General features: G+C 37.7%; 1 protein-coding gene across 1 annotated transcript; it reads left to right on the top strand.

The window, feature by feature from the left end:
• Positions 1-1,892: 1,892 nt before the first annotated feature.
• Positions 1,893-22,971, top strand: LOC6044234 (probable actin-related protein 2/3 complex subunit 2). The gene is made up of 7 exons (XM_038253607.1): positions 1,893-2,638; positions 14,565-14,658; positions 14,906-15,204; positions 15,283-15,503; positions 15,579-15,670; positions 21,278-21,387; positions 21,460-22,971. The coding sequence occupies exons 1-7, from the start codon at positions 2,565-2,567 to the stop codon at positions 21,485-21,487; spliced, it is 918 nt and encodes a 305-aa protein (XP_038109535.1). The 5' UTR covers positions 1,893-2,564; the 3' UTR covers positions 21,488-22,971.
• The last annotated feature ends 1,646 nt before the right edge of the window (positions 22,972-24,617 follow it).

The raw sequence follows: 24,617 nt of genomic DNA, 5'->3' as shown, positions 1-24,617 counted from the left end.
GTTTCTTTTAGAATTGGGTCCTAAAATGAATCTTAGATTGCTGATATTATTGTTTACAGCGATAAAGCTTATTTTTCTGAGTACAATGACCCTTTGTACGAGCACAAAGAGTTTAAAATGGATTTTTAAATCAATTTTGAAAAATTAACCTCGCGGTCCTTCTTGACAGAAAAGCTCCTACCTGACAGCTCGTTCCAAGGGGAACATAGTTGATCCATCGGAAAAATGTTGTCTTGTAAAAAAATAATTTTGCATTAAGGTGTAACGTGCCATCATCAAACATGGCGAAAAAACATGGAGGAATTTTATCCCCTGCCACCTTAACGATGACGCCGTCCCGTTCCACTTAATCCGATGAAAATCATAGGCACTTTACAAAACAAACGAAAATTCGCCGTTCTGTAAACTGGTATAACCAAAACGAATTTAATCAATATTCACAAAATATTCTCGGTAATCTGAATAAATAATAAAAAAGTTACAAACAGGCTGATTTTGTCATACTCTTGCCTTTTTTAGAGAGATCAACTTTCTCCATACAAAAAATTGTGCCACAGAAATCGCCTCAAATCAGCCGTTTAATTCAACTAACCTGAATGAATATATAATCACAAAGCGTGCTGCATCCAGGAGAACTTGCCGACTTCCACAGAAAGACACAAAACTCACTATTTTCACGAAATCGTCACTCTAAACTCACGAATTGAACATTTTTGCGTGATAATTTTCTTTTGTTCCGATACATTCCAACACTACGATGTTGCAGCAGCAGCTACATAAGTATTAGCAGTCATCGCCACCGAAATCACGAAATGAAAAAAAGTGATCAGAAATGGTTTTTTATCGTGTTTTTTACCGTTGTACATAAAAATTGGCTTTAGTACCCAATTCTACTTTCAGCATAAAATGGCAAATTGTTTTAACTTTTTCAAGCATGAACATAAAAAAATTAAATTAGATACTCCAAATAACGTAATAATTTCTCAATATTCTATTCCAATGGAGTATGTATACTCGACTGTATATAAATAATAAAAGTTTCAACAAATTGAGCAATTTTTAAAACTGAACTCAGTTTTTTTTTTTTCAAAATTGCAAGTTAATTGGGTGCTAAAGCCCTATGTCAATTTTTATGTACAACGGTAAAAAACACGATTAAAAAACATTTCTGATCACTTTTTTTCATTTTAACGCAAAATTTTTTTTGACAAGACAACATTTTTTCGATGGATCAACTATGATCCCCTTGGAACGAGCTGTCAAGTAGGAGCTTTTCTGTCAAGAAGGACCGCGAGGTTAATTTTTCAAAATTGATTTAAAAATCAATTTTAAACTTTTTGTGGTCGTACAAAGGGTCATTGTACTCAAAAAAATAAGCTTTATCGCTGTAATCAATAATATCACCAATCTAAGCTTCATTTTAGGACCCAATTTATAAATGCTTTCGTAGAAAATCTTTTAACATTAAAAAATAAATACAGAAATTATACAACTTATTCTTACTTATCCATGTTTTTTTATACATGTTTTTCTTCTCTTAAAATAGCTTTTTTTATGCTGATTTGATACTTAATTATTATTGGTTTTATTAAAGACACTTTACCATTGCAATGTAAACTTAATATAATTTTAATAAAAATGCTTTTTGGATAAAATATTTATTAAATGTTTTGGATTTAAGATATGTACAAGCTCGTGTACAAGGATATGTATAAAAAAAATCACGAGATGTTTTTAAAATAAAATTAAACGCCTCAAAGTTTCTTCACCAAAAATCTGGCATCTCTGCCGAAACTGTGACCCGCCCTCCCGCACGAAACGTCACCCGGGTCCGCCATTTTGCCAATTTTGAAAACTGTTTCGCCCGCTGTCATTTACGTCAAACTCGCACTTTTCGACACTCGACAGCAGCAGAACCAGTCATCATCGTTCCGCCGCGGCTGGGGCCTGCCGTTTTGCTGCTGCCATTCCAAGTGTAGAAAGAAAAGGAGAGAAAAAAAACCTCCCTGTTGGATGCAGCCGCAGTAAAAAGTGTGTGAAAAAGTAGCAAGGAACTTCCATCGAGGCACGACACTCCCCACGAAAGTGTGTCATCGCCGAGCCGGATTTACGTCGGAGGCTCTTAAACGGAGAACCAAATTCCGACGACGACGACGGGGGTTTGACACATTTCGTTCGCTCGAGAGCACCACCTAGTTGAGGAGCCGACCTCCTCCACCCCTGGACTGTGCCCCTCCTCTCTTCGGTGGCGGAGAGATTTCGCCTTCTGCCACAACAAGCCGCCCCCGGACAGAGGGTCAGAAAGAGCCGGCACGAAACCCCCGCGGAAGAGAGTGCAAGGAAGAAAGTGTGGTGTGTGTGTGTGTGTTCTGTTGTTTTACATCCTAGATGTTTGGCCGATTTTCGCAGGCCGCAGTGTCCCTGGTTGTGTCTTGTCGGGTGTTCAAAGTCCTTCCCTAAGAAACTAGTGGAACAGCGAGACCGTTCCACTTCCGGTGGTGGATCGTGGTAGTGGCAGGAAGCCGATTTCAGGAAGACTTCGACCCGTGAGCTGATGAGCCAAAATGATTCTGCTGGAGATCAATAACCGGATCGTGGAGGAAACTCTGACCGTCAAGTTCAAGAATGCAATCGCTGGGTGAGTAAGACTTCCCTTCTTCGACTATGTGTCATCCCGGGCGGAAGAACCCCCCTTTCGCGCTGGTGGTGGTCAGTAGGGTGTTGATGACACGATAATGTGGTCTCGCTGCTGCTGGTGGAAGAAGAAGAATCCGTAGTTGGGGGCAAGAAGGACTGTGTATGCGAAAAGAGAGAAGACAGTGTTGAAGGAAGGAAGGAAAGCAAAAAATTGCTTGCAGAGTCAGTGTGTGTTTTGTGCTCTGTGATGCAGCAAAAGTTGGGTGGCGATGACGACATACAATCCGCTGCCCGGTTCGCGGGGCTCCTGGTGTTGCTTGACCAAACCCGGTGGCGATAAGCACCTACAGGGATAATTGGGGCTGTAATCGAAGCAAACAACTTTAACCCTATGCCTATGGGAACCGTCAATATAATGTTTGATTACCTAAAATCCTGAAATATTGAGCGGAAAGGATTTTGAGCAATGTTAGACCATGTTCACAATCAAATTGTTGCAGGAATAAATTCTAAAATACAATTTTTTGAAAAGTAATCAAATCAGTCAAAGAGACAGAGATCAGTTATGCAAAAGCATTTTGTTTACCTCATAAAATGTTTTCTTTTTAAGACTTTGGAATTAGCGACAAAAATTATCGCCAATTCGTGTCTTATTCCTATTTGGATTATAAAAAGTAGCATTAAAATCGTTTTTTCGCTAACAATAACAGATTTCAAATATCTTCTAAACTAGTGATTACCAAAGTGGGGCCTTGTAAAACCTATTTCAGTAACTTTATTGAATTTACAGATCAAAAAATCAAATTATTCGCTCTACAGCATTGCCTTGGCGTTCTCGATTGCGAGATTCCTACTCGAAACTAAGTGTCCGAAGGCTTGATTGTTGAGGCAATTGCAAACCTCTTTTTACACCTTAGCTTCCATCCACCCCGGAATTCAAACTGACGACCTTTGGATTGTTAGTCCAATTGCCTACCAGCGACTCCACCGAGGCAGGACCCAGGGAGACGACTCCTGCACCTGGACTGAGCTAACGACCTAACCACTAGGTTAGACCGGGACCAACATTTACTTCCCTGTCGGACGGAAAGCGTGATCAGACAAATTTCGTCTCAAAATTTGCCACCGGGACCGTCTGGGATCGAACCCAGGCCGACTGGGTGAGAGGCAACCACGCTTACCCCTACACCACGGTCCCGGCTTTGAATTTACAGATGCCAAGTTCTTTGATATGCTGCAAGCTGTGATAACACCGACCAACAAAATTTCTGTGCAGGTTCAACTCGAGGAGAAGCATACATTTCAGGGTCCCCAGAACCTCGTGTACTGTGTATTTTTCAAAAATATTTAGACAGGGCCGAATGGTTTTTCTCCAAAGTTTGTATGGACATACTGCATGCATTCTTTGCTTGTACGCAACAGCGACGAACCGTCCAATTTCTCCATACAAACTTTGGAGAAAATCCATCCCCAAACATCATGCTTCCCCTTGAGTTGAACCTACGCAGTAAATTTTGACAATTTTTGTAGGTCAGTGTAATTATAGGCAGTTTGGATCCGGATAACAGGAACAGATCTGCATCTAGCAAATGTATGCCATTTACTGGTCAACAAGATCCAATTTAATTCACTTTTGATCAAAATTGCTATTTTGCGGCACCAGTTCTCATCACTTTGATAGCAACCACATTCACACACAAGATGAAAGCTCAACCGCTTTACGAAAGTCGCCATAACCATCTTTTCACTTGCGCTTACGATTTCAAAGCGCTTAGCATATATAATTGTTTCCAAATACCGGCAATATATTCTCTTGTACATGCTTTAGCTGTCCCGCCCTTGTGGATCAATCGGACCGCGCGCTGGACTCACAATCCAGAGGTCGCCGGTTCGAATCCCGCGGCGGGCGCTCTAAAATTCTTTGTGTAAATATGGGTATTCGGCGCCGTCGCTCCGTGCCATACTTTCATACACTTAGGAGCCCAGGGCGGCGAAGTCCTTGTAGATAAAAAGGAAGACACTATTGGTTGGTACTAGCAATGGTGGCCGACAGCTATAAAGTCAACTTCGTTTTTTTTACATGCTTTAGCTTATCACGTGAAAAATAATACCGAAACATGTAATTAATGAGCAAGCGCCATCAAAAACACAAACGCCCTGTGTCACTTGACGTTTAACCTATTCTCGTCGAAGGCTGACGAAAAACAAGCGAGAAGCGAAGGCAAATAAAGAACAAAGGTCGGCCACCAACACTGCCAACACTATCATAGGGGGATGGCGTCGCTATTTTTAGACCACGTTTTCCACTTTTTCTCATCGAAACCGACTACTTTATCGACTTCATTTTGCTGGGCGAGATAGGACGCCGTCTATTTTTAGACGATGACTCAGCACTTTTCCACTCTTGCGCTTAAAAAAACCAGGTGGCAGCACGATGTAACGCCACGTCCCTATTGCAGCGCTTCTTGTAAGAGTGAGGGAGTTTACTGAAAAATTATGGATTTTTGACAGCAGAGCAATTCTCTACGAAATCGGTCTTTTTTCTTCAATTTTAATTTTTGTATTTTTTAATCCGACTGAAACTTTTTTGGTGCCTTCGGTATGGCCAAATAAGCCATATTGCATCATTAGTTTGTCCATATAATTTTCCATACAAATTTCGCAGCTGTACATACAAAAATGATGTATGAAAATTCAAAAATCTGTATCTTTTGAATGAATTCTTTGATCGATTTGGTGTCTTCGGCAAAATTGTAGGTATGGACACGGACTACACTGGAAAAAAATGATACACGGTGAAAAAAATTTGGTTATTTTTTTATTTAACTTTTTATCACTAAAATTTGATTTGCAAAAAAACACTATTTTTAATTATTTTTATTTTTTGATATGTTTTAGAGGACATAAAATGCCAACCTTTCAGAAATTTTCAGGTTGTGCAAAAAATCATTGACTGAGTTATGAATTTTTTAATCAATACTGATTTTTTCAAAAAATCGAAATATTGGTCGCAAAATTTTTTCAACTTCATATTTCGATGTAAAATCAAATTTGCAATCAAAAAGTACTTTAGTTAAATTTTGATAAAGTGCACCGTTTTCAAGTTAAATCCATATTTAGGTAACTTTTTTGAAAATAGCCGCAGTTTTTCATTTTTTTAAATTAGTGCACATGTTTGCACACTTTTGGAAAAATATATTTTTGAAAAGCTGAGAAAATTCTCTATATTTTGCTTCTTCGGACTTTGTTGATACGACCTTTAGTTGCTGAGATATTGCAATGCAAAGGTTTAAAAACAGGAAAATTGATGTTTTCTAAGTCTCACCCAAATAGCCCACCATTTTTTAATGTCGATATCTCAGCAACCAATGGTCCGATTTTCAATGTTAATATATGAAACATTTGTGAAATTTTCCGATCTTTTCGAAAACATTATTTTCAAAATTTTCAAATCAAGACTAACATTTTAAAAGGGCGTAATATTGAATGTTTGGCCCTTTTGAAATGTTAGTCTTGATTTTAAAATTTCGAAAATAATGTTTTCGAAAAGATCGGAAAATTTCACAAATGTTTCATATATTAACATTGAAAATCGGACCATTGGTTGCTGAGATATCGACATTAAAAAATGGTGGGCTGTTTGGGTGAGACTTAGAAAACATCAATTTTCCTGTTTTTAAACCTTTGCATTGCAATATCTCAGCAACTAAAGGTCGTATCAACAAAGTCTGAAAAAGCAAAATATAGAGAATTTTCTCAGCTTTTCAAAAATATTTTTTCCAAAAGTGTGCAAACATGTGCACTAATTTAAAAAAATGAAAAACTGCGACTATTTTCAAAAAAGTCACCTAAATATGGATTTAACTTGAAAACGGTGCACTTTATCAAAATTTTACTAAAGTACTTTTTGATTGCAAATTTGATTTTACATCGAAATATAAAGTTGAAAAAATTTTGCGACCAATATTTCGATTTTTTGAAAAAATCAGTATTGATTAAAAAATTCATAACTCGGTCAATGATTTTTTGCACAACCTGGAAATTTCTGAAACGTTGGCATTTTATGTCCTCTAAAACATATCAAAAAATGAGAAAAATTAAAAATAGTGTTTTTTTGCAAATCAAGTTTTAGTGATAAAAAGTTAAATAAAAAAATCACCAATTTTTTTTACCGTGTATCATTTTTTTCCAGTGTAGTCCGTGTCCATACCTACAACTTTGCCGAAGACACCAAATCGATCAAAAAATTCCTTCAAAAGATACAGATTTTTGAATTTTCATACATCATTTTTGTATGGACAGCTGCGAAATTTGTATGGAAAATTATATGGACAAACTAATGATGCAAAATGGCTTCTTTGGGCATACCGAAGGCACCAAAAAAGTTTCAGTCGGATTAAAAAATATAAAAAAAAATCGAATGACCGAAATCCTAGAGAACTGCTCAGCAGGCAAATCTGATAAAATCTTCAATTAAACTTTTTTTTTTATTTTATATTTTTTTATATTATTTGGTAATTACTCTTGATAAAAAACGCGTGTTTTTCATATTAACCATGTGTTATGGGATTTGGCATTTTGAGCATTACTTTTGGGATTCAACCTTATGATAATTCCGCTTTTCGAGTAATGGAGCCTTAAGAGACCTAAAGCCATATAATATTACAATGAATGTTTTAAAAAAATTAGATTAAAATGTACTTTAGAACATAGTTCATTCTTCCAATGAACATTTAGTGTATTTTTGGTTGAATTCCCTAGCATTGTAACAGTTGAGTCACAACACTACATCTGTGATCACATACCGTCCTCCAGTTAACCATCCGCAATTCTTGTTACTCGTCATACGTAAACAGAAACGTTTGCAAACTGTTTTTAGTTCAGGGTTGTCGGCAGTTGTTGTGAGACTGCAAATCAGCAACAGAACAGTCTGCGATCCAGTAGCGCACACATATATTGCAGTTTTATCATCCGTGCCCATAAGTAACAGAGTCTACACATAGGGGAGATGGGGGTAAGACGGCCACCCTAAGGGAGAAGTCTAATAAAATTTACACAACAGATTATTTTGATCTCAAATTACGTACATACTGTTCTACTACTAGTCCATTATAGAAATGACATAAATTAGTTGGTCTAAAAACCAATTTTCAATACTTTTCAGCAATTTTAAAAAAAATAATTGAAATCGTATATATATGAAATACGCGGGGTAAGACGGCCAGTGCTATAAATTAACATAATAACTTTGCTAAATCCACCCAAACACCTACATGGTTGGTTCAACAGACTTCTCTGAACATCATAACTATTTTGGTTGAAAAAAATCAGGTTTCAAATGTGAAGAAAAATGCTGTTTAAAAATTTTCATATTTTGGCTCAGTGAATTTCATATTATTGCGACCACATTTTATGAAAAACTATGAATTTTTACTACAAAACAAACACAATTTGATACAAAAAAAAAATAGTTTGTGTATTTCGATTAGAATAAGTAAATCAAAATTATGTAAACAATATTAAATAAGTGATTTTTATGAAAAGTTTGATAAGATTTCATACTATTCAATGAGTTTTGCTATATCACAGTAAAGAATGTTGTCGAAACGGTAGTTAACAGCATTTTGTTTAAAAATTGATAGTTTTATTGAAAATGCTTTTCCTTTATCTACAAATATGTCTTAATAGTCAAAAACCGTCAAAAATATAACCTATATCAAATAAAATCTACAAATCACGGGTGGCCGTCTTACCCCCGGAGGAGGTGGCCGTCTTGCCCCCAAATAAATTATTTTTTAAACATTTTTTGTAAACAGTTCATCGCATTTTTTGATTTTTTTCGAGGGACATAATCTAGGGAAAACTTCAATTTAACATGAAAAAATATTTGAAGACAGGAAAACATATTGTTATTTAACAAAAATGCCTAAGTTGTAATTCATCAAAATTACATCCAGTTTCAAGCTCAAAAATTATTTGTTTATTTTGAGCTATTTTCATACTATTTCAAACAATATTTCTGGCAAATGTGACTCCATATGCATTATTAAGCACGAGGAACAGTATTTAAACATTTTAGTAATATTCATTAGTATACTTATTAAAACAGTGGGGTGGCCGTCTTACCCCGCCTGGCCGTCTTACCCCCAGCTCCCCTATCGGCTCGAAAAAGCAAAGCAAAAAAAAATAACTCTAAAATCGACATAATTGTATGTACATATCATATCACGTACGTCCGCCAATGTTGCCATGTGGCTCCTTGCCTTTCATGGCCAGTTGCGCGGAGCAGTTGGACCAAAGCAAGACTGAGACAGTATAATTGCATCAGTTGCACCGTTTAGCAAAAGTCACTCTTGGGCAGTGATTCCTCCTCCTGCTGGTGGCACATCGATCATACCAACCGATATCGATGCTTATTTGCACCGAGCAAGTAAATAAAAGGATCGAAATCGAAAAAGTCCTTTTCAGGCGTGTGTCACCAGAGCGTTTGCTTATCTCAATCTCCACACACCAAGTTACAAACAGTTTCATACAATTTTATTTTATTTTATCTTTTTTTCCGCTCACCCTTATCAGCAACAACTCGAAAGTTGAAGGAAAAGAATAAGAAGAAGCAAACGAACCACTTATTGATAAGGCAAACGACGGAACGGCCGCAAAGAATTAGGGAGCGGCGGATACACGCTAACTCCGCAACCTTTGAGTTTTAGATTAAGCGCAGCGGTTTGGTTTCGTCGTGGCATGGACTTAATCGGATGCCAAAAAGTGGGGCGACTAATGTATGTGGAAACTTGCGCATAATTTAATTTAGCTTTCGCACTACAAAGATGGGTCAAACTGTTGATGGCGAAGCATGTTTTAAACACAAGATAAACAAAAGCGTTATGATGGCCATCAGAAAAGTTTCGTTTTGTAGTTGGCCCTTGCTTTTAACTTTTATAAGAAAGTAAGTTGAAAAAAGTGTTACAAATAAATGTTGAATTTATCATTAGGCCAATAAATGTAACGGCAATCTTAACACTCTAACGCCCAGCTGTTTGCTTAGCGTAAAAATAGTAAATAGTTAAATTTGGATACAATAATGCAGTAAACACTTTACTTTGTCCCATAAACATCGAATCGGTGCATAAAAGTTAAATTTGGAGTGGTGCTCCAGAGCTCCCTGGGCTTTGTCATAATGAGTATCATAGGTTTGATGCTTGTTTGGCAAAGAGTATGATTTGATTCGATGTGGAATTAAAATCGAAGTGTTCAGTATATTGCTGAAGCTTCCATTTTTACACATGGACACCACTTCATGCTGCGAGAACCCACTTTGGCGCAGTCTCAGGGCTTAATCGATGGCCGGTAAGCTGTCATCGAGACAAGGAGGTTCTCCGATAGTGGAAATATCACATTTGTACAATGAACCGCTACATATGTGATTTTTCCCTATCTTAATGTGGGTGTCAGGTTAGGATGCGGGTTTAAAAAAAAAGTTTTTGTAGAATTTAGGATTTAAATATCAACTTTTTATACTTTGCCTTTAGTTATTTAGAGACAAAATTAGTAACAGTGAATTTAGTAATTCTATCAGAATAAGCGATTTTCATTCAAGTAGCATAAAAACCATTCTGATTTGTCAAAATTTCGGTAGAGTCTCAATCTCAATCAATAGTGAAATGATATCGGACTAAATTCGTTGATCTGTTGAACTAACGGTTGTCGGATTATGATTGTATCGACCATTGTTGCGAATCGAGGATCTACTGGAATTCTGACGATCAAATGGTCGTCTCTTTTTCAATTCACGACTTGTAAAATTTGAACTGTTATTAATTTTTGTTTTTTAAAAGAAGCCAGACGGGTATTAAAAGAAAGTTTTTTTTGGCTATTAATTAAAATGTCGGGGATTTGATATAAGAGTAGCTTTCGGATAGGTGGCTTTAAATCTTGTATTTAATTCAAGTTAGGTAGTTATCCGCAAATGAATATTTGGACTTATATGAATAATTGAACTTTTTGGACTTATGAATAACACACAACTGTGCATTTATTCTAGAGTCAGATCCATACAGCGTCAGTGTTTATTTGGTCGAAGTGTAGTAATTCATTGGCAGATCTGATTTTAGTTTGTAATGTACGACAAGACTACTGACAGACGTGACAGGACGAGGGCCCAGTTTAGAGGTTTCGACATCAACGATGTGCGGCTGGATCACCCTCCCAAAAAACAAAAAAAAAAATTTGGAGTGGTGCTCCAGAGCTTTTTTTTTAAAAAAAAACACAAAAACTCGTTTTCTTCAAATCTGTTGGTTCAGTTGTTTGAAAATGCTTCGAAATGTATTTAAAACAATTTATTTTTTTCTTAAATACTATGTTTCTGAAGTATTAAGTACCAATTCTAAAAATCTCGGCATTTTCAGATTTCTTTGGTTGGCTCATTCAAAGCTCATTTTGCGTAATCACAACATTTATATACATTTGTTTTAGTTAAAATTATGGTTTTTCTCAGATTTCGAAAAAATGCTCCTGCCCAGGGTGTGCTCTGGTGCACCAAATGAAAATGGTCGAAAAATATGCAAAATCGGCTCAAACTCACAATATTATCCACAGGGGCTCTTGTCCAAGGTTCAAATGACAGCAATATATTTTTTGTTTCATTAAATTTTGTGTTTGCTATTTTTTACGGGCTTCCGAACAGCTCTTATTTAATACCGAAAATTGCCTCATTTTTATTTACTTTTCGCACTGTAACTTTGCTTGTCTTTAACCAACTTACAGTCATCCCTCATATTCGGAACAGTTTACAGATCGGCCAAAATTCAATAATTAATCATAGTAAAGTAATAATTGAACATAATGATTTGCTTTTACCTTCATTTGAACGCTTTTCTTGTGATCTTTCGATGTGGTCAGACTGTAAAATTTTACGTTTTATATCAAATTTTCAAAGAAAAACGTTATTTAATCCACCGATGCACCGTTATTTAATCGCGATGGTGGTTGGTGCCTTCCTCACAATTATGTACATATTTGTTGCTGTAGTAAGAATGTCAAACCTACAAATTTTATCTAAATTTTACTTCTTACAACATATCTACATGGAGTATGGGGTCTAGAATCCCCAAAATCATTGGACGTAATATTAGAACAACACCTACGCTGCCCATGTTCACATAAATGTCCCATATGCAAAAACAGCAAGCTGAGAAAAATGCATTTGAAGTTTGTCCCACACATAAGGTTACGTGTTATATTTTCTCGAAAAAAACTGGATTTCCTCCTGATTTCCAGAACAAAGTACTGGATGTTATAGGCCTTTCTGAAAGATCTCGCGATTCTGAACAAAACTGCACCAATAACTCAAAAACGATGAAAATGCATATGGGACATTTATGCGATCAGGGGCAGTACGGGGCTGTTTCATGAAAATTGTTCACTTTCAGTAGTTATATTACTTTAAAGTTTTGTAAGCCTTAAGGCAGTAAAAAAATATCTGTTCATTTTTCCCGGGAGTTTCAAATCAACAAAATCCCGCGAGCCAGATCTCCGGATAGATCCGGACAACTTTTTCATCAAAATATTTGAGATCCGGCTTCTAAAATGTGTACAAATGACACGTAGGTGCTCATAACTTTTGATAGGGTTATCAAATCTTCAATCTTTTAGGCTTGTTGGAAAGGTTTTTTGATTACCTATCCAACGATGGGTAGCATGATAGATCCGGAAAACTCCGGACAACTTTTTCATCAACATATTTGAGATCCGGACTCTAAAATGTATACAAATGACACTAAATGAAAGAAAATGCAACAAAAAGCTCATTAAAACATGCTGATGAAAAAATGAGAAAAATCTTTGAAATTTGAAAACCAAAAGTGTCTCATTGATGACTACCCTACCCTACATGCTTTTTGTGTGCACGTTTTCTCATGCAATATTACATGCTTTATCTCACAGTGGTGATGTGCATGCTTTGCGAATAGGGACGTGGCGTTACATCGTGCTGCCATCTGGTTTTTAAAGTGCAAGAGTGGAAAAGTGCTGAATCATCGTCTAAAAATTGACGGCGTCCTATCGGGACCATCCATAAACCACGTGGACACTTTAGGGGAGGGGGTATGGCGATTGTCCACGATCCATACAAAAAGATATTTTTGTATGGACAATTGTCCACGAAGGGGGGGGGGGGGGGTAACAGATTCCCAAAAAAGTGTCCACGTGGTTTATGGATGGTCCCATCTCGCCCAGCAAAATGAAGTCGATAAAGTAGTCAGCTTCGATAGAGAAAAAGTGGAAAAGGTGGTCTAAAAATAGTGACGTCATCCCCCTATTTACACTGAAATGTTTTGCTGTGTAGATAAAATAGTCTAGAATTTTGTTTAAAAAGTACTACTTTTACTAGTGAAATAGCAAGAGAATGTCCAAATGAAGGTCCTTAAAAATAGAAGAGGCGACAGAAAAGCTGCATTTGGCATGCTGTTGATAAATTATCACAAAAGTGTTCCGAATTTGTGGGTGTTCCGAATTTGTGGGATGACTGTAGAAGAAATTTGAGAGAGATGAGATGATTGTGCCAGTTTCGAGTTACCTATTTGAGTTCAAAGTTTTGGTGCTCTGGAGTAACTATGGGCATGAGAAGGTTAATTTTTGAAACTAATAGAATTTGAAACACCTACAAATTGTGTTCATTATTTTGTAGTTACATAAACTACCCTTGAACAAATTTGAATAATTCTTTATCTGTCCTATAAATAATCGTTTCTATAATCTAAGCTTGTTTTTTATCTCTATTTATTAAGTATTGTCTAATTTTACATCTACTACATCCAGCTTCTCATTTGTATTCTTTAAAATACAATCATCATTCTCTTACTATTGATTCTTGATTTTTTATAAAATACATTCTCTTTAACTGTCTATTGTTTTCAATCTTCACCCTTTTCTTCTAACAAGTGAGCTTTGAGCCCTTGCTCAATTTAACACTAATATTACTATTGTACTTTTGGTAAACTTTTATAACATGCTTAGGACCAAAAATTGTAACAAAACACCGCGACAAACGAAATAGCCACATACAACACTAGGAAAGATTTTAGGAGAAAACGATAAACAGTAAAATAACAATTAGTTTTTGAATTCAAACTAAAAATAAAACAGTTTTTGCTTTAATAAAAGTTGATAGGCACACTTTAAATGGTCAGGCGCTTATACTTACAACAAACCCTACGTAATGTACCACTCCCGGCCGAGTTAAAATGCGTAACCGGAAAAGAAGGTGTGCATGCCTGGCACGAACACTCAAAGCGTGTTCTAGCGTGTTGCTCGTACTAACTCAGAGCAAGGGTGAGAAGTAGGTGTAAGGGCAGTGCGTGTTCGTCGGGAACCTAGTGCATAAGATCGGTCAAGGCCCGTTCTTGTACTAAAAATTGCGAATTGCGAATTACAGAAAAAAAACTCCTGTTTTGGGCTGGAATTGCTCTAAAATAAAATATTGTGATTTTCTACACGTATGTAACCCCTTAACCAAATTTGATGATTTTTTTGACAATGTAGACAATATGTAGTCCATACAAAACAAATGTTCAGATCAGAGATTTGCTCTTCTGATATTTTTCAATTTTCTTTACATGATTCAGAATGACATATTGATTAGGTATCTCTCTATTCAAATCAAGTTTATGCCATAAATCTTCACACCAGGATCCGAATGAGGCAGAGGGCCACACACACCCACGCGGTGTATGGACTGGTATGCTCATCCATACTGCCGGCAGCAGCAGCAGCTATGACTCACATCGACGAAACCTCTATGCCTGTGATGAATAATTTTTATTCCTCTAATCACTTGCTACTTAGCCCCTGGTGGACATATCGCGCCACCAACAGCTGCTTGTGCACGTCTTACTCATTGAACATCTTTTCGTGTGTATCTTTAATTCCAGCAACAAAGCCGAATCCATCGATGTCACCGTGGCGGACTTTGACGGCGTGTTGTTTCACATTTCCAACATCAACGGAGACAAAACTAAAGTGAGAGTAAGTATCGCACACCACCATCATCATCACCACGAGTCAGGCTGGGTGCATTTGTTCAAATTGTTTGTTCAGCGAAAGCAAAAGTGAACCGTGCATGCACTGGCCGATCATTATCTAATTTATGCTCGGTCGGTTCGCGCGGTCAGTGACACCGTTGAGCGATCCCGGTGCAAATTGGAAAATGATGCCAAAATTTGGATGATAAGGTCAATTTGTTTATGTGCTTGGTGATTTTTCTTGTCCGCAGGTCAGTATATCGCTCAAGTTCTACAAGCAGCTGCAGGAGCACGGCGCGGACGAACTGCTGAAGCGAGAGTATGGCGACCTGCTCATCACACCGCCCGAGGACGGCTACAACGTGTCGGTGCTGGTCGACCTGGAGCAGATCCCCGACAACTGGGAGGAAACGGTGCGGAAGATTGGCCTGCTGAAGCGGAACTGCTTCGCGTCCGTGTTCGAAAAGTACTTTGACTTTCAGTCCCAGGGCGAGGGTGAAGCCGAGGCGCAGAAGCGGGCGGTCATCAACTACAGGAACGACGAAACAATGTAAGGAATTCGGGGGCTCTTCCCTTGCACGATAGCATACCTACAACCAATTAAATTCCAACCCAACTAAACCGACAGGTACGTGGACGCAAAGTCGGACCGAGTGACGGTGGTGTTCAGTACAATATTCCGCGACGAGGACGACGTAGTGTTAGGCAAAGTGTTCATGCAGGAGCTGCGCGAGGGCCGGAGGGCGTCCCACACGGCGCCCCAGGTGCTGTTCTCCCACCGAGAACCACCGCTCGAGCTGGCCAACACGGGAGCGCGGGTCGGCGAAAACATCGGCTACGTAACGTTCGGTAGGTTTCGAGGTCCCGAGGGAGATTGTGGTTGGGTGAGCGTTTCTCATTGTATTTCTTCTCTTTTAATTTTAGTTCTATTCCCGAGGCACACATCAAAAGAGACGCGTGATAACACGATTAATCTAATTCACATGTTCCGTGATTACTTGCATTATCATATTAAGGTGAGTAGATTTTTGTTTGGCTTGGTGGTTTCAATTAAAAGTCTGAGTAATCACACCGCCACTGGAATGGCGTTAAATAACGTAATTTATGTTAGTTAAGTTCTTCGATAACTTCTACAGGAGGGTAGTTGAAAGTGTGTACTTTCAGATGGTTTGTTTGGTTTTGGGCCTTTCAACTGCTCCTTCAATATCGACACAGAGAGAGTCCACTTTATCGATAAAACAGTGCTTTTTCGTCCATTTTTATATCTCGTGTAAAGCTAGAAATTCGGCATCTTCGACAAATTTTCATAAAATTTTCTCCTCTACAACTTTTCCGATGACATCAAAGCCCTAAAACGTCATCCAACAAAGTTAGACATGAGTTGACACTCTGGAAAGTCGTCACCCTGTACATCAATAAGTTTAGAAAATAGTCGTTATCAAGTATAAAACAACTCTTCCCAAGACACCATTTGGCTAGGACCTCAATTAAAGGAGATAACAATTTATATCACTTAATTTTGCCATTCCGAACACTGTGAAATGGCACATTTCTAAAATTTTTGGACCTATAACCGAGGGTTGGCCCAAAGACCAAGATAAACATTTACCCTATTTTGCAAATTTACCCTATTTTGCAAATTCCAAGTCGGTAGCAGGGTGGTCACTCAAGTCGGAAATTTGCCGAAATCCGAAAAAAACATTTTTTTTTCTTAAGCTGCCGTTCTAAGCATAATTGTCCCATGTCATTTTTTTTTACGATTTTGACCTTTTGACATTTTTAAGTTTAGTTTGTAGTATACTTTTAGAAAAACATATAACATCTCATCAGTCGGCAGCAATACGCAGTGCCTATCAGACGTGTTACCTATTCGCTGCAAATTCGTTTGTTTTCGGCTAGGCTCAACAATGAGTTCTAATCGAAAAAACACGATCTTCGTGGACTTTGGTGTCCTCCCTGCCCGCCCACCGTTGGACTCCGTGAAAGCATTTGTGGAGAAAAGCATGGGCCTCGAACCTGCCGGGATTAAGTGCCTCCAACTGCACAACACCCGGAACGGCGTCCTCATCGAAATGGCTGACCTAGCAACAGCCACCAAAGCAGCAGCAGACAACAACATGAAGCACACAATCCGTTCAGGTGAGAAGTGTTTCCGTATCCCGATCTACGTTGACGACAATGCCGTTGACGTCCGGGTCCACGACCTTCCACCGGGAATGCCAAACAACGAGATCGCCGACGGAATGGCGCAGTTTGGAGAGGTGCTGACTATTACGGACGACGTTTGGAAGAACTTTTTCCCCGGGATTCCAAACGGGGTGCGGGTCCTGAGGATGAAACTCTCAAGCCGGTTCCGTCGTATGTCAGCATCAAGGGCCAACTAAGTTTGGCCACTCATGCTGGCCAGACCCCGACTTGCCGACGATGTGGACAGAAAAGTCACCCGGAGAAAACCTGCTCATCCGTGAAACAGAAAAAGAAGACCGCGATCGTGAACAACAAGAAGCAAGACAAAACAGCGATGAATCCTATTATACCAGCTGCAACAACAACAACAGTACCTGATCCCATCTCGAAGGTCACCGACGACGATGGGTTTAGAATTGTTGAGAAGAAAGGGAAGAGTATAAAACGACAGCTTTCTGACGACTCCAAAACAACACCACAAGAGAAGCGCACTCAAATAAATTTCGACAGTGAAACGGAGATGGACGAGCAAACGTTGCGACAAATTAGCAAAGAAGACAGTGCAAAACTCAGAACGGACAACTTCATGAAATGGTGTGAATTGATGTATATGAATTAAGAATGTATTTTTTTATTAATTAAGAGGCGAATGCACAAACTGTGTAAAGTCTCTATAATATAATAAAAACAAACAAAACAATATAACATCTAGTACTTTGTTCGGAAACTCATCAAAAACAACACCAAGTCTGTTTGTCCCATCGTTACACTTCTACGCATAATTGTCCCACCAAGTATTTTCTCTCATAGAATCATTAGTTTAACGAAGCATTATGTCTTGTTTACCTGTTGTATAGCAAGAGGATCACAAATAAGGGTGATAAACTGCTAACTGGGGTGATTAGGGACACATAGGGCGAATAGGAACCCACTGGACAATTATGCGTAGAAACACAGAAATCTATGGAAAAATTTCAACCGCGTTTCTCTCAGTTGCACTTTTTTGAACATTGGACAATTATGCGTAGAACGGCAGATTAAGGGTCTTTAAAATTATTTAAATTTGTAATATTGTGTAAAATTTTAAATTCCCTCCGCACGGCTGGGACCTTGCCCCCATGGAAAACATGGGACGGTCGGAGGGCTTGTAATGCACTTTACCAATACGGAAAGAGCAGGGGAGCATTTGTTCCCCATACTAGCGCCAGTCAAAGATGTTACACATTGATCTTTGCCGAGTGGTGTCTGGAAATATTAATAGTTCTTTATTAGTTATTTGAAGAATATTTACAGTGCCACAGTTTTGAAGAATAAATCCAGACGGAACCGAATGATCGAATGCTTCCTGTCGTCGGAAAATTCGGAGCAACTGGAGCGTACCTAGCGGCCGGGTTGTGTAGCGTAATGGAACTCCGATTTCGATATGATGGTACCCACGGCGGAGCTGGTCAAAGGACAAGCAGGACAAACTCGTTACTGGCCAATTGCGACTTATGCTGGCGAAGGTGATCGAGGACATCTGACGGCGGTTGCGGAGTCGTCCTCTTTAAAGCTTAGTACTCATGCATGATAATCGTATTACAGGCCTGCCTTTTCTGGTCATGTTGAATACGATTAACTGCAACTCTAACCACTTTAATTTTCAGCAAAATTGACAAGACTTTTGACGAACGTGACAGGACAGGGGACTGTAAAACATTTTATACAAGTTCCGACTTTTTTATGTGGGAAAATTTTGCCCGACGTGTGTTTCTTTGCATTTGTTAAATAATTACCTTTGCTGATTGAGTTTAAACCTCAACATATGAATTCATTTTAATAATTTTGCCTTTGTTGGAACAGTTAAGGGTCACATAGTAAAAGTCCGTTGGTGTGTGGATAGTGTACCCCGTTCGCTCGAGTTTCTTGGGGTCAGTTCTGTAGGTTTTAACAGTCTCGACAGTTAAAACCTACAGTACTGATTTTGGGAAGCTTGTGCGAATGGGGTTTTTAATGAACATTGGGGGCGGCGATTGAGCACGAAGTTTCGATTTAGCTTATTTACATCATTACACGATTACATACTCTCACAAACACAATCTCATTTTAACCTACCCAATCATGTCCTCAATCCTCGCTCCCATGGAGTGCGAGCGATCCGCATGTGATTGACACGACCATTACCGTTCCTTTACACAACCGGACTTGGACTGACTTGATCCTGGCTATCCCACCTCGATCCGCAAAAAAAAAAAAAAATATTGTGTAAAATTTTAAATTCAATTCTAGAGTTTTTTTAATAGGTCCTATAAACATATCAGAGGCAATAGTTAGAGGACGTTTTTAAAAAACTCTAGAATTGCATTTTATTCGTCTTCTTGGTCACATAACATAAAATTTAATATTTCCTTCACATTTTTAATCTATTTGAGAGTAGAATGGCATTTATTTCCAAAGTTTTGCCTTCCTCACCTTACTGAGGAAAGGCTATAAAATCACTCGAAAAACGAAACTATCAATTTGACCTCCTAGACCCACCTTCATGTATACATATCGACTCAGAATCAAATTCTGAGCAGATGTCTGTGTGTGTGGTGGAATGCCGATCAAAAAAATTTGCACTGGATTATCTCGGCACTGGCTTAACCGATTTGGATCGTTTTGGTCTCATTCGATTCGTCTTGAAGTCCCATAAGTCGCTATTGAAAATTATAAAGTTAAGTTAAGTACTTCAAAAGTTACGCTAAAAAAACGATTTAAACTAAAGTCCTGAAGATTGTAAAAAGGGTGGTTTTTGTAAGAAACCCCGTCATGTTATACATTTTTAGAAAGGTATTCAAAAGTCCTTTCCAACGAGCTCAAGAGATTGCAGATCTGACACCCCTAAGTTATAAGCACTTAAGTGTTATTTATGAACTTTTTCGAGGCCGGATCTCAGATATTTTGACAAAAACGTTGTCCGGATCTATCATGCGACCTGTCGTTGGATAGGTAATTTAAAGACCTTTTCAACGAGTTCAAAAGATTGAAGATCTGACAACCCTATCAAAAGTTATAAGCACATAAAAGCCCTGAATTATGAAGATCTGACTACCCAATCTGATGGTATGAATAATGAATCATAGAACACTGAAAGGTCCGCCCTTTTGTATCTATTTTGGATAGCATTACGCTCTAAATGAGAGGAAGGCACCAACCACCTATAGAGGGATTAAGTAACGTTTTTTTAAAGGTCCAGTAAACAATATTTTGGGTTTTGCTTTTTGGGTGTTTATATAATCCTGACTCAGCGCAGTTTCAAAAACAAACAAAAAGCTAAAATTAAAAAAAAATGTTAGTTGGACCTCTTGTAAAAAATCTCTGGAATTATTTTTCTAGAAATTATTATAAGTTTTTAACTTGGGAGTTGTATTCTCTAAATATCAGATTAATAAATGTAGAGTCGAGTGGTGTAGTTTGTTGTACAGAAATCGAGCGCGAAGAATTCCATAAAGTTTTTAGAATCGATTGAAACAGGTCGGTGCATCAGCATTAGTTAAGGTTTAAGTGATTACGAATAATAGGTTAATTAGAATCGTTGCTCGGATGGCACGCCGGCGGTAAGAAGTAATAAAATACGCGATTGAGGAATTGATAAGTCCTTCTCATAGCGTCGTAGCTCGGAAGGCAACGATTGTGTTTCACTTTCTGGTCATATCATCTACCAAGATGAATTCTGATTTACCCTTTACTAACCCTACTAACACAATATGGGACTAACATTCCTACCTCTGTTGAACTGCATCTCCTTGGAGACGCCGGTATTGACTAGTGTGGATGATAGGCTCTCACTATTCATCTGTTGGTTCAGTATTTTGCTCGATTTTTACTTGTTTTGTTTGTTGGTTAATGTTTCTAACAAGAACGTGAGCGGAGACCCCATTCATTGCAACGAATCATTTTTGCGGTTAACTTTACGCAGTAGGTCTGGCCGTTTAGAAAAAAGGATGTTGCAAGTAATCGCCCCGATATTCTCCAGGATGCTTCCAAAAGAATGGCTGTGCTAGGGTTAGATTAGATTAAATTAGATTAGATAAGATGGTTAATATTTCTACACACATTTTAAAATTAAACTCGAGATATTAACTTTTTTCCTTCAAAAACCGTTTAAGGCTCTGGAAGGCATCATTCCCGATCGGCCATTTGCCGGCCATATTTTTTTTAAGAAAAACATTCAAATCTTGATTCAAAAGTTTTCAATAAAAAAATAGGTTTCTCTGTGTTGTGTGTAGAAGCATTTTACTCATAGTGATTATTTTTTTCATTTCAATTTACTATTTCTGGACCCAGAATTCAGAACCATCATTGACAGTCATTGCCCCAAAAGTCATCTACATCATCTACCACCTTAATTCAATAAACATTCTGCTACATCACACTTAATAATCCTTTCGTCCGTGCATTTCTGCTCATTACAGTGTTCGAAAGCGTACATCCACTCGCGGATGCGGGCAAAGACGTCGGAATTCTTGAAGGTGCTCAACCGTGCTCGACCCGAGCCGAAAAATACGGAAAAGAAAACTATCACGTGAGTTTTCCTAAAACAAAGCTTTGCTGGGTGACTAATTTGATGTATTGTTTTACTGTTTTATTTTTCCAGCGGGCGAACATTTATCAGAAAGGAATGATTTTGGAACTCATCTGACATCTAGTTGTTAAATGTGTAAGTAAATATTTACTAATGATTAAACGAGAACACACACTCACACATGCGGACGCCGCTTCCGGTGTCCTGAGAGGAATATAAGAAAGTGGAAACAAAAGTAAACAGGTGTGCATGTGGTTTTCCCAAAACTAGAAGAAACCTGGAAACGCTAGCAGAACAATGATTGTGCATAAATAGAAATCGAAAATAGTAAAAAAAAAACAGCATTTAAAGGTGAAAAATTCAACCGAAAAATTATGAAAATTGTAACTTGTAATCAATACTACTTTCCGGAACATTAATTAGGAAGTTTAGCAGTAAAATTCCTAAATCGCCGCTGCCAACAAAAAATAAAATTTACAGTTATTATAAAAGTAATTATAATAAAACCATTTTTAAAAAAGTTTAAATATTTTATTTAAATAACGGAACAAATTGCAATTATCTTCGAATGAATGAATATAATGGACAGCCTCTAGTGGACTACTAAAGTTTATATACCTAATAGGAAAGCAATTGGAAAGGAGATGCAAATCAATGCGAGTGAGAGCAGTTGGTGTGGGGCGAACGCGAACGCACTGTTGGAACAACCCTCGTCAACAACCCGTTCTCTTCAGTGTGTCATGTCAGCCGATCAGAGAGAAAGGATAAAAAGATAATCTTAGTGAAATGTTTCGCACAATTCCGAGATTATATCGCGAACCCCAAAGGGAGAGTAAACGAGTGCGTGTAAAAGCTGATTCAAAGAGCGTCCCCCCCCCCTAATCTAGTGTAAAACTATTTACTAAAATACTAATGCTAAGAAGATAAAGCGAGAGAAACAAAACAAAAAACAAAAACTACCAGACTAAACCAATGTTGTTTATGAGTAGTCAGTTGCAATTGTTCAATGGAGACGTGTAATGTAATTTGTTTGCCGACACACCAATGCTAACGCAAACGAAAGGTCCGACACTGGGAGAACAGCAAAATTTGTAAGAAAAAGGTACGTTTTGGAAGGAAAAAATAGTCAAAATCAAATACATAGCAAAAACAACATAAATCCCGAAATGTGCGTAACTTTCCACGTAAATTACAAAAAAAGCGCCGCAACCTAAAGAAAACTACTTAAACACAAGCAAACGCCGTTGTGTCGCGGGAAAATACATTGATTAAGCAAATCCACAATTTGGGCAACGTGAGCATGCGTCTTTTTTTATAGCCGCAAGCAAAGCAAATAAAAAAAGAAAATATATGAATCGAAATTGGCGCGGCAGAGAACGTATGAAGAAAAAACAAAGCAAACAAAAAAAGAGATGATCAAAACATGCAAAGATTTATTGCTTTGCGAAAATTAAGCTAGCACTAAACCGAGTTGCGGAGACACACACACACAAAAAAAAACAAGTGGTTTATTCGACAACTATGAACACGATGAGGAATAAATTAAAACTAATAAATTGAAACGTGTAAGATATATTGACACTAGTTGGAGTTGTTTGAATTACTCTTGATGACATTAATCCTTCTTGCTGGGTTAAACGCAAAACGTGGTCCGTAGATCAATCAATAACCGTCAATTTTGTTCTTTCTTTCTACAGTAGATGTTTCACAAGCTCATCATTTTCAGAGAATTATTTTCCTATTAAAACTTCGTGATTTTTTTAATTTTGCAGGGTGAATTCTTAGAGTGTATTAATGTTCTACATTTCTTAATTATTTTTTTTTTAAATTTACATGAATCTTTGTCCATGCATTCCCTGTGTCAAAAGAAGTATCGATTCGCAAAAGTTTGAATTTTTTATATTAAAAATCGGAACAATAGATTCTAAGATTTCATTGTTGATAGTTTCAGGCAAATTAGGTGATACTTAGAGAAACTCATTTTCATCGATTTGAATTCGATGTGAGGCTGAAAGTATCACCCGAATTTCATTTTTTTTTTTCTTTTGAGTTTTGTTTAAAACTCAAAACACCTATCGGTTTAACCAAAATTGAAGATTTTTACCTAAAAGTAGCTAAAACTTGAAAACGGTATACTTTATTTAAAAAAATTAACGTACTTTCAATTCTGCTTCAAAAATGATTTTGATATGTTGTATTTTCCATAACACAATATTTTTCAAAAATCATATCTCCTGAACCACATTTTGCACCAACATTAGGGTGACATGAATAAATGAAAATTTTGGTAAAATTTTGAGAAATACCCTCTGGTTCGATTTTTGAGTAAAAATAAGAAACTGCTAATTTTGAGCCAAATCGGTTAAGGCACTGATGCCCAAACTTTTTTTGAACAGGCCCCACTCCCATATAACAATGGTGGGGCTCACGACTATTCCAGGAAATCGCCAGGCCCCACTAGGTCCTAGGAACCCACTTTGGGAAACACTGGGTTAAGGTATAAGGGTCACTTATTAACGTTGAAGTTTGTATGGGAAAAGGAAAAATTTGTTAAATGTGTCGAATCATCGGCAAGTGTGAGATTCTTGAGTAAAATATTACGACACACAACTTCGCGAAGTCCGCAAACCGATTCGTGTTAACCCAGACGGGTAATTAGCGATTTAAAAAATACGTTATTGTATGAAAAGATTTTTTTCATTAACTTTAGCGATCTATACTGCCGTTCTACGCATAATTGTCCCATGTCAGTTTTGGACGATTTTGACTTTATGACATTTTTAAGTTTAGTTTGATGTGTACTTTAAGAAAAACACATAACATCTGGTACTTTGTTCGGAAACTCATTGAAAACAACACCAAGTCTGTTTGTCCCATCGTTAAACTTCTACGCATAATTGTCCCACCAAGTATTTTCTTACACGGAATCATTAGTTTTACTAACCATTATGTCTTGTTTATCTGTTGTATAGCTACAGAATCACAATTAAGGGTGATAAACTGCTAACTGGGGCGATTAGGGACACATAGGGCGAATAGGAATCCACGGGACAATTATGCGTAGAAACACAGAAATCGGTAGAAAAATTTCAATCGCGTTTTTCTCAGTTGCTTTTTTTTGAACATGGGACAATTATGCGTAGAACGGCAGTATAGCGACCCTTAATCCATAAACGATCTTGCACAAAATTTTCACAGTTACTATTTTTTGCCAAAGGAATCAAATCAGT

The sequence above is a fragment of the Culex quinquefasciatus genome, chromosome 2 (assembly GCF_015732765.1).
Source record: "Culex quinquefasciatus strain JHB chromosome 2, VPISU_Cqui_1.0_pri_paternal, whole genome shotgun sequence".
Lineage (NCBI taxonomy): Eukaryota > Metazoa > Arthropoda > Insecta > Diptera > Culicidae > Culex > Culex quinquefasciatus.
Note: the sequence above shows the minus strand (reverse complement) of the source record. Positions and strands in the feature narration are given on the sequence as shown.

Bases quoted from the DNA above. Each gene is read 5' to 3' on its own strand.
- LOC6044234 (XM_038253607.1), top strand. From the start codon at position 2,565: ATGATTCTGCTGGAGATCAATAACCGGATCGTGGAGGAAACTCTGACC. The intron at 2,639-14,564 runs GTGAGTAAGACT...CTTTAATTCCAG, and splicing joins TTCAAGAATGCAATCGCTGG to CAACAAAGCCGAATCCATCG. The intron at 21,388-21,459 runs GTGAGTTTTCCT...TTATTTTTCCAG, and splicing joins ACGGAAAAGAAAACTATCAC to CGGGCGAACATTTATCAGAA.